This window comes from Microcaecilia unicolor, chromosome 12, assembly GCF_901765095.1.
Source record: "Microcaecilia unicolor chromosome 12, aMicUni1.1, whole genome shotgun sequence".
Lineage (NCBI taxonomy): Eukaryota > Metazoa > Chordata > Amphibia > Gymnophiona > Siphonopidae > Microcaecilia > Microcaecilia unicolor.
The window spans coordinates 71,631,859-71,649,269 of NC_044042.1; the positions used below are offsets into that span (position 1 = coordinate 71,631,859).

General features: G+C 45.9%; 1 protein-coding gene across 2 annotated transcripts in view; it reads left to right on the plus strand.

Annotated features, from left to right (window-relative positions):
* Positions 1-17,411, plus strand: part of THRA (thyroid hormone receptor alpha) — a 252,653-nt gene that overhangs the window by 180,133 nt on the left and 55,109 nt on the right. For both annotated transcript variants that reach the window (XM_030220608.1, XM_030220607.1), the window contains one exon: positions 13,443-13,504. In XM_030220608.1, coding sequence (XP_030076468.1) covers positions 13,443-13,504 — 62 coding nt within the window. The remainder of the gene's footprint in view (positions 1-13,442; positions 13,505-17,411) is intronic.

Sequence of the window (17,411 nt, forward strand, 5' to 3'; positions counted from 1 at the left end):
TGGCTCATGTGCTTATGTCCAGACAAAAAAATGGACATATAAGCACACATTAATGCTTTTGTTCTTCGCCTGTAAATTTGAGCCTTTAAAAAAAATGCATTTACATTTCCTGAAAGGCTCATATTAAAGCTCAGGCGAACAGGCTCCGATGTGTGTTTTCACTTTCAGTTTTGCTTGGACTCTGTACACATTTGTTTCTCACTATAGCACTTAAAATTTGCACGGGCTTCCTTCCCCTTGTAAAAGAAGACAAAATCCGCAGTTTAATGTGCCAAATTGACAAGAAATCCTTTCCTGAAAACCTTCCATGCCACCCCTGAACTAGCATTAAGTTTTCAGCATTAAGGCCAGCATTTGCTTGTTTGTATTGCAGCACTTCCATCTGAGCATTGGGAAGGAATTCCACTGACCTTGTTTAAGTTCATTTAAATACCATTTCAATGCACATGTTAATACCTTGCTAGATTCCTCTGAACATCCTGCACACACTAACCTGCATGCTAGTCTGATGCCAATTGCTTTTAACGCTGGCATTAAGCTTTGAGCATCAACCCCCTGAATCACTAGGAAAGTACCTGTCATGTCCAAAGAGTAGATCCATTTCTTATAGCTCCCTGTCAGGGATGAGAGGTAATATTCTGAAGTCCAAACCTCTTGTAAACTCAGCTATACTAAATGTCTTCATCACATCTTCTGGCAACAAATTCAACAGCTTGATTGTTAAGTTAAAAAAAATACTTTCTGTGATTTATTTCAGATCAGTTACCTGTTAGTTTCATGGAGTGTCCCCCTAGTCCTAGTACAGTTTGAAGGCAAAAGTAACCTGTTCCATTTTGCTCATGATTTTATAACCAGGAATATTGAGCGAATTCCTTCACTTTGTCCATAGAAGGTAACTTGTATTGAGTTTAGTATTCTCAACCATTTTTGAAAGGTTGGCTCCTGGGCTTTGTTAATTTGGATAAGTTTCCCCCCCCCCCCCCCCCCCCCCCCCCCCCCCCCCCCCCCACCGTCTTGTGCCTGGCTCAGACCTCCAAGCATCTGTTTTCTGTTCTTGCAGTAAATTTCTTTTCTGGAAAACAGGGACTCCCTGATGTGAGCCAAAGGCAATATACTGATGAGATGGCAGGTGGTCTTACTTATAAAAGATTCCTTCCTGTCCCCAAGATGGTGTTTACTGGGGTGCTGAAGGGGTTTTGCTGTGTTAAAGCCAAACCTCGGTGAATGTGCACTACACATTTCATCCCATATATTTAGGTGAGAGTCAAGACTATTAAATTACTCTAATAAAAGGGTCTCTCCAGCCTGTTTGGTGAACTTTTATTTCTACATAAATACATGATTAGAAAAGTTCATACAATTAATGTTTCCTTTTGGCCCTTTTCTTTCTGCTCTTCTTTCTCTATATGGCTGTTTGCTAAGTTTATAACAATCACTAGAAGTTTGTTCAGCTTTTTAACGTCACTTGAAAGACTGAAGCAAGGAACAGGTGAGCACTTTGACAGAATTGAAACTAGGGATCAGACTGTTGCCTTGTTAATTAAAACACATGTGAGTTTGTGCTGCTGAATTTCAGACAGTCCATACTGAAAACCTCAAGGCCCAGCTTAACCATTAGGCCTCACCTAGGGCAGCAGCTGCAGTCAGAGCAAAATTCTAGGATCCCGATGCTCAAAAGTAAATGCGGGGCACTAGAAGCCATTAGCGTCGTACTAGCGCCCGCATTTCCCTGCACAGAATGTTCAGAGGACCAGAACACGGGAACAGATGAGCGCACAGGTGAACAACGCAAGAAGCATGCTAATGTAGTCAAGCTCATGTTACTACTACTACTTATCATTTCTATAGCACTACTAGACATACGCAGAATTACTAGACATCCCTGCTCGACAGAGCTTACAATCTAATCAGGACAGACAAACAGGACAAATAAGAGATAAGGGAAATACTTAATGATAAAACAGACATGGGTACTGAACAAGTGAATAGGAGTTAAAAGCAGCCTCAAAAAGTTGGGCTTGTAGCCTAGATTTGAAGACGGCTAGAGCTGGAGCTTGACGTACTGATTCAGGAAGTTTATTCCAGGCGTATGGTGCAGCAAGATAAAAGGAACGGAGTCTGGAGTTGGCAGTGGAGGAGAAGGTTATATAGATAAAGAGAGATTTACCCAATGAACGGAGTTCCCGGGCAGGAGTGTAGGAAGAGATAAGAGTGGAGAGGTAATGAGGAGCTGCAGAGTGAGTGCACTTGTAAGTCAATAGGAGTTTAAACTGTATGTGGAAACGGATAGGGAGCCAGTGAGTGATCTGAGGAGAGGGCTGCTATGAGCATAGCGACACTGGCAGAATATAAGTCGTGCAGCAGAGTTTTGAATACAGTGAAGGGGGGAGAGATGGCCTAGTGGGAGACCTAGGAGAAGCAAGTTGCAGTAGTCTAAGCGAGAGGTGATAAGTGTGGATAAGGGTTTTGATAGTGTACTCAGGAAGGGACAAATTTTGGTGATGTTATAGAGAAAGAAGCGCTATTGCAGGCTATGTTGCCAGATGTAATAGTCAGTTCACTAGCTTATGTTGCAAAATGTTTCAACCACTGAGGAGAAAATAAGTCCAACTGCACTGTTTCTTTCTTCTATGGCCTAGGAACATATAACTCTCTTGTAAAAAAAAAAAAACAACCTTCCAGATGTGATAACTTCTCGTGGTCAAAATATTGTCACTCATAAAAGCAAAGCAAACGGCAAATTCTTTTGACGCCCAATATCTTCTCTGACCCAGCCTGAGTCTAAATAATCCGTTTCAATGGGTCAGCTGCTGAGAACAAAAAAAAGTGATCACTGGTATCTGGGGGTTTATATTCCTAGAGATCTGAGTAGAGTCTATGGACTTAATTATGGCAAAATAGTGGAGTGCATTAGAATTGAATTATCACGGTGGAAAGGGTTGTGGCTGTCGTGGTGGGGGAGGATGGCGGTAATAAGGATGAACGTCTTGCCTAGGCTGTTGTTTCTGTTTCAATGTTTGCCGGTGGTGGTCCCCAAGCGGGAGATGCAGCAATTACAACGCCAGATATTGCAATTTGTATGGGACGGCAAACATCCCCGGTTAGCGGGAAGGGTGATATGGGGAGAGATTGAAAGAGGGGGTAGAGCAGTGCCTCGGCTTGAGTGGTATTATCAGGCTGCTCAGGTCAAGATGGTGCTGGAGTGGGAAGGGGGCAGGCTAAAGCCAACAGGTCAACTGGAACAATCGTACTTCCCACATAGGGGTTTAAAATCGTTATTATGGACCACTGAGGGATTGGGGGGGGGTGTTGGCGGGCGTTGATAACCCATATCTTAGGCACATTTTGACTGTATGGGAGGAGTTTCGGAGGAAGTGGGGACAGGGAGAGGGGGTCTCCACTAGGGCGGGCATAAGATGGGAGCCGAAGTTCGGGGCCGGGAAGGATAATCGGGTTTTTGTGCGAAGGGATCACTTGGGCCTTTCGAGTTTTCGAGATCTGCTCTAAGGGGCCCAGATTAAGAGCTTTGAGGAATTGAGGTTACAATATGGACTCCCCGAAGGAGATCGTTTTTCTTGCATCTTTTTTTCAAAGTCAACAAATTTACGTCTGGCAACGTAGCCTGCAGTAGAGTGGCTACTATGTCAGGGTGTTAAGCAGTATAAGTGAGTGTTGTGAATGTGATAGGAGTGATAATATTTTCATATAATAAATGTCTTTGATATAGTTTAAAAGGTGATCTGGAGTATTAAGTGTATTTGAGTTAATTTACTCCGGTTTTACTGGTTTTAGCAGTCTGTTGGATATGTGCAGAGAAAGGGAGAGGAGTCAAAGATGACACCAAGGTTACGAACTGATGAGATGGGGAGGATGAGAGAGTTATCCACAGAGATAGAGAATGGGGGAAGAGGAGAGGTAGGTTTAGGGGGAAAGATAAGAAGCTTAGTCATGGCTATGTTTAGATTCAGGTGGCGATGAGACATCCAGGTAGGTTGAGACTTGGGCCTGGATTCCTACTGAAATTTCTGGTGTGGAGAGGTAGATCTGGGAGTCATCAGCATAAAGGTGATACTGAAAACCATGGGAGGAGATCAGAGCACCAAAGGAAGAAGTCCCAAGACAGTCCCAAGACTGAGCCCTGAGGTACACCAACTGATAGTGGGATGGAACTGGAGGAGAATCCATCAGAGCATACACTAAAAGTGCAATGGAGACATAAGAAGAAGACCAAGAAAGAACAGAGCCCTGAAATCCAAGTGAGGACAGAGTATCAAGGAGTAGGTGATGATCAACAGTGTCAAAAGCAACAGATACATCAAGAAGGATGAGGATAAAATAGAAACTTTGGATATGGCCAGGAACAGGTCATTGGGGACTTTAGCAAGATCTGTTGCAGTTGAATGTAGAGGACGAAAGCCAAATTGAAGCAGATCCAAATATAGCTTGAGATGAAAGAAAGTCAAAACAACGGCGGTGAACAGCAAGTATCTTGGATAGGAAAGGGAGGAGGGAGATGGGGCGATAGTTGGAAGGGCAGGTAGGAACCAATTAAGTTTTCTTGAGGAGCGGTGTAACTACAGCATGTTTGAAGGCATCAGGAACAGTTGCAGTGGAAAGTGAAAGATTGAGGATATAACAGATAGAAGGGATGACAGTAAGAGAGATAGTGCTGAGTACAGTGGCGTTCCTGGGGAGGCTGACACCCGGGGTGGATCGCCGATGCGCCCCACCCCCCGGGTGCACGCCGCTGGGGGGGGGGTGCCGCGCCGGTCAGCTTCATTCATTTCCATGCTCCCTCTGCCCCGGAACAGGTTACTTCCTGTTCCGGGGCAGAGGGAGCATGGAAACAAACGAAGCTGACCGGCGCGTGGCACCCCCCCAACTGCGTGCACCCGGGACGGACCGCCCCCACCGCCCCCCCCCCTCCCTTTGGTACGCCACTGGCTGAGTAGATGGGTAGGAATAGGATCAGAGGAACAGGAAGTCAGTTTGGAGGAGGAAAGAAAATGTGCAGTTTCCTCTTCAGTGATTTCAGAAAGGAAGAAAAGGAGGCAGGGGTTGAAGGAGGGTTGACAGAATGGACTGGGGGAAGGAGAGGTGGAGGTGACTTGGTTCAGAACTCAAAGTTAATTTTGTGAATTATCATAAACGTACTCAGCCATAGTCTGGGGGTAAAGTGAAGGAGGGTTTGGAGATGAAGGCACTTTAAAGAAAGAGTTCAGTGTGGCAAAGAGACATCAAGGGTTTGAGCCAAGAGAATTTGTCAAGTGGATGTAGAAGTCCTGTTTGGTAAGTGAAAGAGTAAACTGGAAGGAAGTCAGCAAGAATTTGAAATGTATAAAGTCAGCATGGGCACGGGATTTCAGCCAAAAGTGTTCTGCAGTTCGAGCACAGGAACATAAGTAGCAGATTCTGCAGGTCAGCCAAAGTTGGAGTTTGGTACGCCTTACAGAACAGGGAATGGGAGGAGCGAGAGTATCCAGAGCAGTGGAGAGAATAGTATAGGAAGAGACAGCCTCATTGACAGACTTGAATAACATAGAGGTTGAGAAGAGGGGTGAAACATTGGTGGAGAGAGTGCAAGGGTCAATAGCCTGAAGATTCCTAAATGTATAGGTGGGGGAAGGGTTATCAGATGATGGTTAGAGAGGGGAAGAACTGATGTACAGAAACGTGAGAATGAGCAATTGTAAAAGATGATAGGATCAAGACAGTGGCCATTCTGGTGAGTAGGGGTAGTGGAGGACAGCTGAGGATTGAAGGAGGATGTTAAAGCAAAAAACTGAGAGGCATAAGAGTCAGAGGGGACCATTAACATGAATGTTAAAATCCCCAAAAATGAGGGGACTTATCAGGGAGTTGATTCATGACTGCTACTCGAAGAAGTAGAAGCATGAGTAGACGAATGGAGTGGGCTTCAAAAGAAAAAAAGCAGTGAGACTGAGGTGGAAGAAGAGGTTGAACTCTACAAGAGAGTGAGAGCAGTAGACCAAAACCACCTTGGTGGCCAACCTGGTAAGGTGTATGGGAGAAAAGGTAACCTCCATGATATAGGGCAGCAGCTGAAGCAGAGTCTTCAGGGCAAAGTCAAATCTCAGGTAGTGCAAGCAGATGCAGAGTATGAGAGATAAAGTGGTCATGGATGTAGGAAAGCTTTTTGGAGGCAGAGCCGGGTATTCCACAGGGCATATGAGAAGGGCAGGGAAGAAGGAAAAAAGAGAAGAACAGAAATTAGATTGGAGACATTACGGTGTGACTTGCACGAGTAGGGTGAGAGTTGATTTTGAGGACCAGGATTGGGATTGATATTCCAAGCAGGAGAAGGAGCAAGAGAGTATGGAAAAGAGTAAGAGAGGCATGACAACAGTGATGAAGATGAGATGCACTCAGACAGAATGGAGATGGTTGAATGAAAGGAAGAAAATGTTGAAGCTTGAGAGCTGAGAAGAAGGGAGAAGACAAAAGGGATAGGGAGGTGATGAAAGCAGAAGTGTTTGGCACCTGGAGCGGAGGTCCTTTGTGATTCGGGGTGGACCTGGGAGTCACCCTGGAGAAGGCTGGGAGGATATGCAGATAGGCTGCAAGTCCTCCACAGCACCTGGTGGAAGCACTAGGTACTTGGAGCGGAGGCCCTGGGTGAACACCTGTTAATGAGGTCATTTCCCAGAGCGCAGGAACAAATGAGTGCGCAAACGAATAATGCAAGTAGCATGCTAATGTAGTCAAGCTCATGTTAAAGAGGGCATTATGTTTTCCTCCCCAGTGCTCAGAAAAGAGCACCCAAAACAAAACTGCGTTACCACTGCAAAAAATGACAGGGCAGAGCAGTCATTAGGGTGTTGGAAGAGAGGATTTCTCATGATTCTTGTTCTTCTCTCATGATTCATTCTACAAAATCTGCCGGCTTTGATTGCTTATGGAAACAGAAGGAAGTCTGTGCAAACACTTAAGTGCTGGACGTGAGAAACAGCAGGCCCAAGTGAAAAGCACATATTGGCGTCTGTTCCTTGTGTCTAAATTTAAAGCGTCCATGCTAAAAGAAATCAAAAATCCCCAAAGTGAAAACACACATTGGTATCTGTTTCCTGCATCTAAATATAAGCGTCCGAGCTAATAAAACATTTTTAAACGCTTATATTTAGGCCACAAAAAAACAGACACCAATGTATGTTTTACGTGCGGGTTTTACCAGGCGCATGCGCACAGGAGCCGAGCTTACCACGGAACTCTTCTGCGCATGCACCAAGCAAAAAATTCTCCCGTCCCAAAGCGCAATCCTCCTGCCAAACTCCCTAATGCTCCGTGCTATCAGCTCGCCTGTATTTGCATCTCATCCCCTAGGCATGGGCATGATATCTGTCTCCATTACATTGCTACAATTAAAATGAGCCGTCTCTCAGCTTGAACTGCAGTGTCCCATTAGATCTGCCCCTTTTGATCATGTTTCCACGCTGCTAAAAATGAGCGTTGGCCCCTAGTTTCAACTTGCCTCAAATTTAAGAATCTTGTCCTGGTGCTCCAAGCACACTCTCTGCTGCTAGCTCCACTTATTTGTCAACTCTCTTATCCCCTTGTGCACCTTATCACACTCTTCACTGCCCCCAGGCCTCACGTCTCTACCTTCCCCTTCGTGACTCTGCTTGAATGTTTCTAGAAGGGCACAGAGAAAGGGAGGTCTACGCAAAAAAACATGAAGCAAAGTACACAAGGGTGAAAGTCAACCAAATCCAAAAGACCAGTTCATGTTTTCGGCTACAAAGCCTTCCTCAGGGGTCAAAAAATTGACGTGCATAGATGAAGCATCTGAACCTCTCAGAAAGAGGTGCAATGTGCTACACGGTGCAGTCCACAAGCTACAGTGAGAGAGTGAACAAACAAATTTTTTGATCCCTGAGGAAGGCTTTGTAGCCAAAACACGGACCGTGTAGGGTCCCAATAAACTGTGGTTTTGGTGCTCTTACCACCGTGGTTTTTGTACTGGTCTTTTGGATTTGGTTGACTTCCACCCTTATGTACTTTGCTGAATGTTTCTAGAGACTTAAGGCCCGATGCTGAAAAGTTACCGGGCTTGTAAGCTGTCATGTTAGACCGGTTTTAGCCGGTTTTACGTGCACGTTATTCTGTGACTAGTGGACAAAGGATTTTGGCACTGCTTTTACCTTCTGTGGAAGCAGCGATGGAAAACACAATGCAAATACCTCTATTCAGGAAATCTAGACTGCCCCAACTTGACATTTTGTCCTTTAGATTGTAAGCTCCTTTGAGCAGGGACTGTCCTTTATTAAATTGTACAGCGCTGCGTATCCCTAGTAGCGCTCTAGAAAGTAGTAGTAGTAGTAAATATATTAAAACAAGCTCATTTGTGTTACAGTGCACAAAATTACAACGTATTTTTTGAACATTACATTTTTATTGAAAGTTTATGAAGCGATTATAAACATCAGTTGCAATGCACCAGAGCGAACAAAACTGTGCACTGGCAGTAACTAACAACTAACCTAACCCCAACAATCCCGCCCCAATCCCTCTCTCTGTGTGTCTGCACCAAATGCAGAGCACTCCGTGGTTTGTATTCTGGAAATATATCAAGTACTTTTAACACTTGGCTCCCAGACATACCTAGCTCCCTAGTCCAGCATCTTCCTGTTCATCAAGTGAGCATTGATGTTTAGTAATACTGTAACATAAATCTTATGGTTAATGGCAACCATAAAATGATTTACCTATCAGGTTTTTTTTTGGCAGGTTGCCAAATGGCCGTTAGGATTCAGATCTGCCGGCATTTGGTTTATTATTGAGTTAACAAGCATGTTTGGAATACGTTTTATCAGTATTAGTCTGAGAACCAGGGAAGCTAGGATTCAAATCCCACTGCCACTCCTTGAGATCATGGACAAGTCACTTAACCTTCCTTGGCCTCAGGTACAAACAGATTGTAATCCCCCCTCCCGAGACAGGAAAATATCTACTATAACTGAATTGAGCTACAGCTGAAAGAGGCATGAGCTAAATCCACAATCCAGTACCAGCTTACTGTGAAGTAAAAAAAAAAAAAAGCCCTACAACATCACTCTGGACCTATAAAGCAATTCTACCGTACCATAACAGTACTAACTTCCAGGGGTCACAAAACAAGGACCTTCCTAGGAAAAGGTAGCCCCATAAGCATTAGTGGGCAATAGAACATCGATACACCTAATGGAAAACTAAACAAACTGAATTAGTGCAGATCAATCCTACACAGATTCAGTGCTAACAGAATCCCTGGCCTTTTTAAAACGTAAGTAAACCCTCAAGTACAGAATAAGTAACCACAAACTAAAACTAGAAATACGTAGACAAAAATTAAACTGAACCCCCAAGAAGCTACACTCTGCATACGGTGCAACACCAGAGAAATAGAAACAGTGATAGACTGAGCAAATATAAAAAGAGCAGATGTACATTTCAAAAACTGACGTAGTCCAATTACTACATTATAAATTAACACATAAAAAGAAAACAGAAAATAAGGTAATACCTTTTTTTGGGACTAACTTATTACAGTTTTTAGCAAGTTTTCAGAGGCCAAAACATCCTTCCTGAATTTAGGACAAGCATACTTATAACAGCAGTATACTGTCCCGACGAAAGAGGTGGTTTTGGCTTCCGAAAGCTAGTCAAAAAATAAATTTAGTCTAATAAAAAGGCATCACCTTATTTTCCTTTTTGTCTTTTATTGACATTTATTAACTTTTTTAAAGTGGACTAACACAGCCACCACATTTCTTCATCCTAAAAAGTTTTTTTACCTTTGCTGTGTGGCCATTTAACTTTTTTTAATTGTGTTGGCCCCAGTCTCTGGTTACTGCTTTCCTGACTTCTTTTAACTCTTTCTGAGTGTCTCCTTTTTTTCTCTTCTGTCTTCTTCACCTACTCTACTATATCCATCTCTAGCACTGATCTGTTCCTTTCAGCTATCTTTCATTTTTTTTTCTGCCTATCCATTCAGAGTTTATTCATATTATCCAGATTTTAATCTCCTTTTTTTTGCTGCATCTACCTACAGTTTTCCATTTCTTTCCCCCACTCTGGCCCTCCCATTCTCCTTCCTCTTACTCCCATGTCTTTAACTCTTTCCTCTCTCCCCCTTCTATCCAGCATCATCTCTCTCTACTCCTGCAATCCAGGATATCTTCTCCTGTCTTTCTGTCTCCCCCCACCCATAATCGAGGATCCCTCTTTTGTCTCTCCCCTCCCCCCACTAGCCACCATCCCCTCACTTGTCTCTCTACCCCCAGCTAGCAAGCATCCCCTCTCTTGTCTCCCTCTTCCCTGTCCAGTATCTCCTGTCTATTTCTCTCCCCCCCCCCCCCCCCCCGCACCCACCATCCAGCATTGCCCCTGTCTGTCTCTCTCTGCCTCTGGCATGCAGCATTGCCCATCTCTCTTCAACCCCCCCCCCCCCCCCCCCCCCCGCTCACCTGCAGCATTCAGCATTGCCTTGTCTCTTTTCTCTCTCTCTCTCTCTCTCTCTCGCTTTGCACATAAAGCATTGCCCCATCTCTCTCTCTTCCTCTCTCCCCCCCATTTTCTCTGTCTCTTTTTCCTTAGCATGCAGCACCGCCCCTGTCTTCCTCCCCCCCTCCCCATCCCCACTCCATTCAGCATTGCTACTGCCTATCTCGCTCCCATCCAGCACTGCCCCTCTACATTCTATGCAGTATTTCCCCATTTCTTCTGTCTCTCTCCAGCCCATCCAGCATTGCTTGTCACTCTCCCTCTGGCATGTAGCGCTGACCCTGTCTCTCTTCCCCCCCTCCAACCAACATTTAACACTGCCCATGCCGATCTCTATTCCCCCCATCCAGAATTGCCCCCTCTCCCACTGCTATGCAGTACTGTCCCTCTCTGCTGTCTCTTGCTCTCCAGCACATCCAGCATTCCCTCTCCCACCATCCAGTAATGCATGGTCTATCTCTCTCCTCCACATCTGTCATTGCATTCTTTCTCCCCTCCTGGATATTGTGTCCAAGTTCTCCGGGAGCTGTCATGACTCAAAGATCCTTGCAAACTCTACCATTGGGCACAAATTTGTGGATAGTAAATTTGGTCACGGATGGCCACCAGAGTTGAACATTTGCCCTCCAGCTATGGGATCAGCTGTCACCAGAGGAATTGCGGTGCCACGACGGAAGATGATTGAAGAGTACTTCACCTGAAAGCTGCTGCCTGTATAGTTTTATAATGTACCATGCTTGTTTTGTTAAGGTTTTTTTTTTTTGTTTGTTTTTTTTTTTTGGGGGGGGGGGGGGGGTTCATTTATTTATTTATTTATTTGCTGCATTTGTATCCCACATTTTCCCACCTATTTGCAGGCTCAATGTGGCTTACATTATGCCGCAACGGTGATCACCATTAACAGAATGATAATGAAATGTTTATATGTTTTAATGGATTGTTTTCCAAGAAAAAAATAACATCATTTTGTGAGGTATAAAAGATAGACAGGGCCATCTCAAGAGCAGAGTTACAAGATGACTCTAAGTGGAGAACAGAAAAACCAGTTCGCTTTGACTCCCATCAAATGCAATGGGAGTAAAACCTGGACTGGTGCTGTTTAAGAGTTCTCCTCGACCTGGAGCCATCATGCCAGTATGCCATAGAATTTAGACCCCCTACATTCATAATGGCTTTAGGTGGGGATCTTGTGATCCTGTTTTGTGGGGGGGGGGGGGGACGGCATACATTTTTCCTGTCTGCTACGAGATGTGGAGGTGCCTGGGGGTGGGATGCACCAAAAGAAAAAAAAAAAACACACCCACCTGTGTTAATACTTTAATAAAGAGACAAGTTAATAATAAAACAAAACACTGACCAGTCCTCAAACATACCCCCCAAAATTGAAAATAATAGAAAACAAGGGTACCCCCCCCAAAAAAAAACAAACTAAAAGAGTACACCGCTGCAAACTGCAAAGATGCATCATCACAAAAGCTTACACGGCTGTTGTGAACAGTAAAGAGGCTGCTATAACAAAAGTACGCGCTGTGATTGGCTCAGAGACTTCCAGGTCTCTCAGCTGAGTGAAACGCTGCCAAAAAAGACGTTTTGATTATTGCAGGGGGGAATGACGGCCAACATGGACATTTTTTTTTGGATGGGCGTCCTCAACTGCACTGTCCTCTGTCGAGCCGCATCGGAGGGGGTGAGCAGTGCGGTGTCTTCGGGCGGGCCAGGGAGGCGTATTTGGCATGCACAGAGCAGCCAGCATAACGCTTGGCTGTTCTGCGCATGCTCGACCGGCCAACTGGCCGACTGTTTAAACTACGGAATAGAGAATGCAAGTGAGCTACAACGAGCATCTCATTTGCATTCCTATTCCTTGATGCATACCCGTTTGTTACCGATTCGCTAAGGGAATCGGTAAGGAAAGGGACGAGTCTTTAGTGCACCTTGCCCTAAGTGCTTTGAAAATGAGCCCCACTGTATACATATGCCCTGATAGGGTGTCTGATAGGGTGAGGGGTTGGAGACTGTGTGTGTTGTGTAAGGAATGTTTGTGTTATCTCATTTTTTAAAATATATTTGTATCTTAGCATTATAAATTATTTTATAGTTACTGATGGGAGGTGGGGGAGGGGGGTTAAGCAAGGATTCATTGCTAACCACATGGTTGAGATTTCATTTCATGTGCTATTGTTACTATTATGATGGTTTGATACATATTGCATTTTTTTTTTTATATCCTTGCACAAAACTCCTTAATAAAGATTTAAAGGGGGGGGGAGAATATATTTGTATCTGTTTTTTTTTTTTTGGGGGGGGGGGGTTGGGCGGTGAAGAATGAATGCTGTGTGTGAATCATATGTGAAGCCATGCATGAGTACTATAAACCCAAAGACGCTCACATTCACTCACTCTCCTTTTAATAGGAGTGTTTGATTATTAAATCCCCCCCCCCCAACTCTTTGTATAGTTTCTCAGTCTCAGCCAAAAGGGCATGTCACGAAAGGACCATCCTCAGCTCCCAACTTGAATCTTGTGCCTGGATGTTAGCCAGAACAGTCAAGAAGATGCATCACTTGATTGTCCTGCTACTGAGAAAAGCTGTGGCATGTTCGGCATCTGTTTGCTGGGAGGATGGAGGGGGTAGGGAAAGAGGATAAACTGAGGAGAGGAGGAGGGGGTTTGGAGAGAAGAGAGACCGAGGAGAAAACAATAAGCCAGGCATCAGGTTGTTTTCCTGTTCGCAGAAGTGCTCCAATGCCAGCCACGCCAGCACTGTGGCCACATGCTCAGAACCTGTTTTGGTGATGTAATTGAACTAGACTCGGATGGCTTGTAGGTGACCAGAGCTTTTTCTTCATGGGCTGAAGCCAGTCCTCACTACCTCTGCCCTGGTAGGACCCCACACCTGTCAATCCGCCCATTCAGCTCTCTCTTCTGTGTCTTGTCTGCAGGTGGCTGGATGGAAAACGGAAAAGAAAAAGCAGCCAATGTTCGGTGAAGACCAGCATGTCAGGTAAAGCCCTGCGCTGCCTTCCCTCCCCTCCCTGATCTCTTCCTTATGCTTTGCTTTTGGAGAATTGTTCATTTCGTGTGCCTCCTCTTGCACCTACTTCAGTTTTAGGGGAGTCCTACAGAAATCTAGCCCATAGAGGTCAGTGCTTCAACTAAGTGTCGAAGTTCTAGGCAGAAAATTTTCCCCGATTTGGGAGCCTAAATTAGATGGCTAGTGCTAAAAATCAATGCTAGATACTTAACGTTCTTTCCCACTGTAACTCTTAACCAGGGCTGCTGAGAGACTGAGCCAGGCCCTGGGCAAGGCAGCCCCCCGCCCCAAGGATCACCGCCGCCCTCCCTCCGCCTCCCCCCCAATCGCTACTGCTGTCGCCTCCCTCTCCTGCTCCCAGGCCGCTAGCGCCGCAGTCCCCAGTCTCCACCTACCTTCCCTCAGCTCCCTTCTGTCTGCCATCCGACCCCTTCATTAAAAAAAAAAAATCTCGAAATCAGCAGCATCTTCTGTCTGAAAGTGGCAGATCGCTTCGGGCGTGCCTTCCCTCACCGTGTCCCGCCCTCACGAAAATAGGAAGTTACATCAGAGGAGGGCGAGACACGGTGAGGGAAGGCCCGCCCGAGGCGATCTGCCGCTTTCACACGGAAGGCGCTGTGCTGCCGATTCCGAGATTTTTTTTAAATTAAGGTGGTTGGATGGCAAACAGAAGGGAGCTTGAGGGTAGGCAGGTGGAGACTGCGGATTGTGGCGCTGGCAGCCTGTTAGCAGGAGAGGAAGAGAGACCCCAGTGCTGGGCCCTTTTTGGAGTCCTGGGCCCAGGGAATTTTGCCCCCTCGGCCCTGCTCTGCACCTCTGGCCATCTGCTTTTTAGGCTCCTAACTTTAGATATTTAATGAAAATGAGCTCTTAGATTTTTGCGCTCAGGTGCAGATGATCAAAAGCCCTGCGCTGTTCCAAACAGTGCTCTAAAATTAGCGTCAGTGCAGTGCGGGGCAGTAACGCCTCTATGATCAAAGCTAATAGCATGCAAATTTATGTGAGTTATTAGCTTTAGTCACAGGGGTTCTTCTGCAGGAGGATTGTGCCACAATTCTCCCACAGAAGTTGTTTGACAGGTCCAGACTGTCAAACATTTCAAGGGGCTGGAGGTCCAGTGCACCTCCAGACCCCCCTCCCCACAGAAGAGCCTGATATGATGCAACCCCCCCCCCCCCCCCCAGACAGAACAGCTCAACCTGACGCCCCTATCCCCTGACAAAAGACGACCTGACCCCCAACCTCCTCAACAGAACAGCCCGGCCCCCCACCCCCGACAGAATAGAGGGCTGGACCTCCAGCCCTCCCCTAGTGGTCTAGCGCCCCCCTCCCTGGTGGTCTAGCAACCCTTCAACCTCCAGCACCACCTCCAAAATGGCAGCGCCCCGCCCAGTGCATCCTTGGATATGCTGGGTGGGGCTTCCCTATTCCTGATATGGTAGGAAGCCCCGCCCAGCACATCCAAGGATGCATTGGGCAGGGTGCCGCCATTTTGGAGGCGGTGCAAGAAGGAGGAGGGAGTGCTACTTCCTCCTCGTTTGAAGGTATGGGGGAGTTCGGGGGGGGGGGTTGCTAGACCACCAGGGAGGGGGGGCGCTGTACTAGGGTTTACAGCGGTAGCAGTGTGCTAGTTTGGCATGCTGCCCGCTGAGCATTGGGGAGGAATACTGATGTCCCTGTTTTGCATGCATATGCATGCTATTAGTGTTCAGAGTCGGCGAGTGCGTTGTTACACTCGTTGGCTGGCTCTGATCCTGAGGTGCAAGCAAGCGTGGATGCTAGTCCAGCGCTAATAGCCTCTAGCGCCCGCATTTGCTTTTGATCATCTGGGCGTCAGTGAACAATTATTAAACAGCTGAGATGCCTCCCTTAGGACCCTGAGTCTCTGGAGGGCCTGAGGTCAGATGATCCTGAACCTATAGGTCCCCAGATTGGGAAAGCTATCACCAGGGAACTCAGGTCTTTGGTGACTAAATTTTTAAATTTCCCATTGATGGACTATTCAAACTTGGCTGATCTAGACATAAAATGCTGCACTAAAATTTTGAGAAGTTTGCTCATGGGAAGTAAAACAAATACAGCTAATTAGCATGCATTTCTCTGTTTACTCTATCAAGATTAGCACAGTGAGGTACTTCCGCTTAACCCAGGTTGTTGTGCACTAAAACCAGTGCTATATCAGAATTTATCTTGGCACACAGACTGGGTCTTGTTCTTTAACCTTTCACCCCTTCCCCCCCCCCCAAGTGCATGCTGGGTCTTGTTCTTTTACCTTTCACCCCCAGTGCATGCTGAGTCTCCCCTGTGCACACTGGAAAGGGCTACCATACGGCTCCAAAAAGTGGAGGACAAATTGAGCCAGTCTGGGTTTTACTTCCATTGCTATCTATATGTTCCTTCTTTGCTTAAACCCTATGCAGTTAAAATGTTCTATTATGTATTGTGTTGGCATTGTAAGTAGTATACTATCCTGCTTATAATCGAAATAGAAAAACGCCTATATTGCGACCCAAATCGGGAGATAGACGTTTATCTCACAAAAACGAATAAAGCGGTATAATCGAAAGCCGAATTTGGACGTTTTCAACTGCACTCCGTCGCGGATGCGGACAAAGTTGATGGGAGCGTGTCGAAGGCGTGGTGAAGGCAGAACTGGGGCGTGGTTATCAGCCGATCAGAGATGGGCGCCTTTCGCCGATAATGGAAAAAAAATATGCGTTTTTAGCGAGAATTTAGGGCACTTTTCTTGGACCCTGTTTTTCCACGAATAAGGCCCCAAAAAGTGCCCTAAATGACCAGATGACCACTGGAGGGAATCGGGGATGACCTCCCCTTACTCCCCCAGTGGTCACAAACCCCCTCCCACCACAAAATATGCCGTTTCACAACTTTTTATTTTCACCCTCAAATGTCATACCCACCTCCCTGGCAGCAGTATGCAGGTCCCTGGAGCAGTTGTTAGGGGGTGCAGTGGACTTCAGGCAGGTGAACCCAGGCCCATCCCCCCCCCCCACCTGTTACACTTGTGCTGGTAAATGGGAGCCCTCCAAACCGCTGCCCAAACCCACTGTACCCACATCTAGGTGCCCCCCTTCACCCCTTAGGGCTATAGTAATGGTGTAGACTTGTGGGCAGTGGGTTTTGAGGGGGATTTGGGGGGCTCAACACCCAAGGGAAGGGTGCTATGCACCTGGGAGCTGTTTTACCTTTTTTTTTTTTTTTTTCGTAAAAGTGCCCCCTAGGGTGCCCGGTTGGTGTCCTGGCATGTGAGGGGGACCAGTGCACTACGAATCCTGGCCCCTCCCACGAATAAATGTCTTGGAGTTATTCGTTTTTGAGCTGGGCGCTTTTGGTTTCCATTATCGCTGAAAAACAAAAACGCCCAGCTCAAAAAAAGATAAACGTCCATGTTTTTCGAAAATACGGTTCGATCCGCCCCTTCACGGACCAGTTCTCGGAGATAAACGCCCATGGAGATAGACGTTTCCGTTCGATTATGCCCCTTCACGCCATGCTTTGTATTGTTATTTGAATATTTTTACTGCTGTAATTGTCTATTGCTCATGTTTGATTTATTCTTACTGTTCGCTGCCTTGAGTGAATTCTTTCAAAAAGGTGGTAAATAAATCCTAATAAATAAAATAAAAATACCTGTATATTTAGCAGTGCAGCCTAAGTGGACAGTGCTTTCAAATACATGTGTAATTTGAAACTGTCTAAATTAGACGTTTGCAAATTATATGCAGTCCAACCCACTGGATATTTGTTTCACTGTGTGCAAGATTTTCCCTGATTCAGCTAGGGGAAAATGATGAACAGAAGTGGGAGGCGATGGGTGGGCACCATATGAGAATTGCTTCCTAATTTGAGAAAGTGG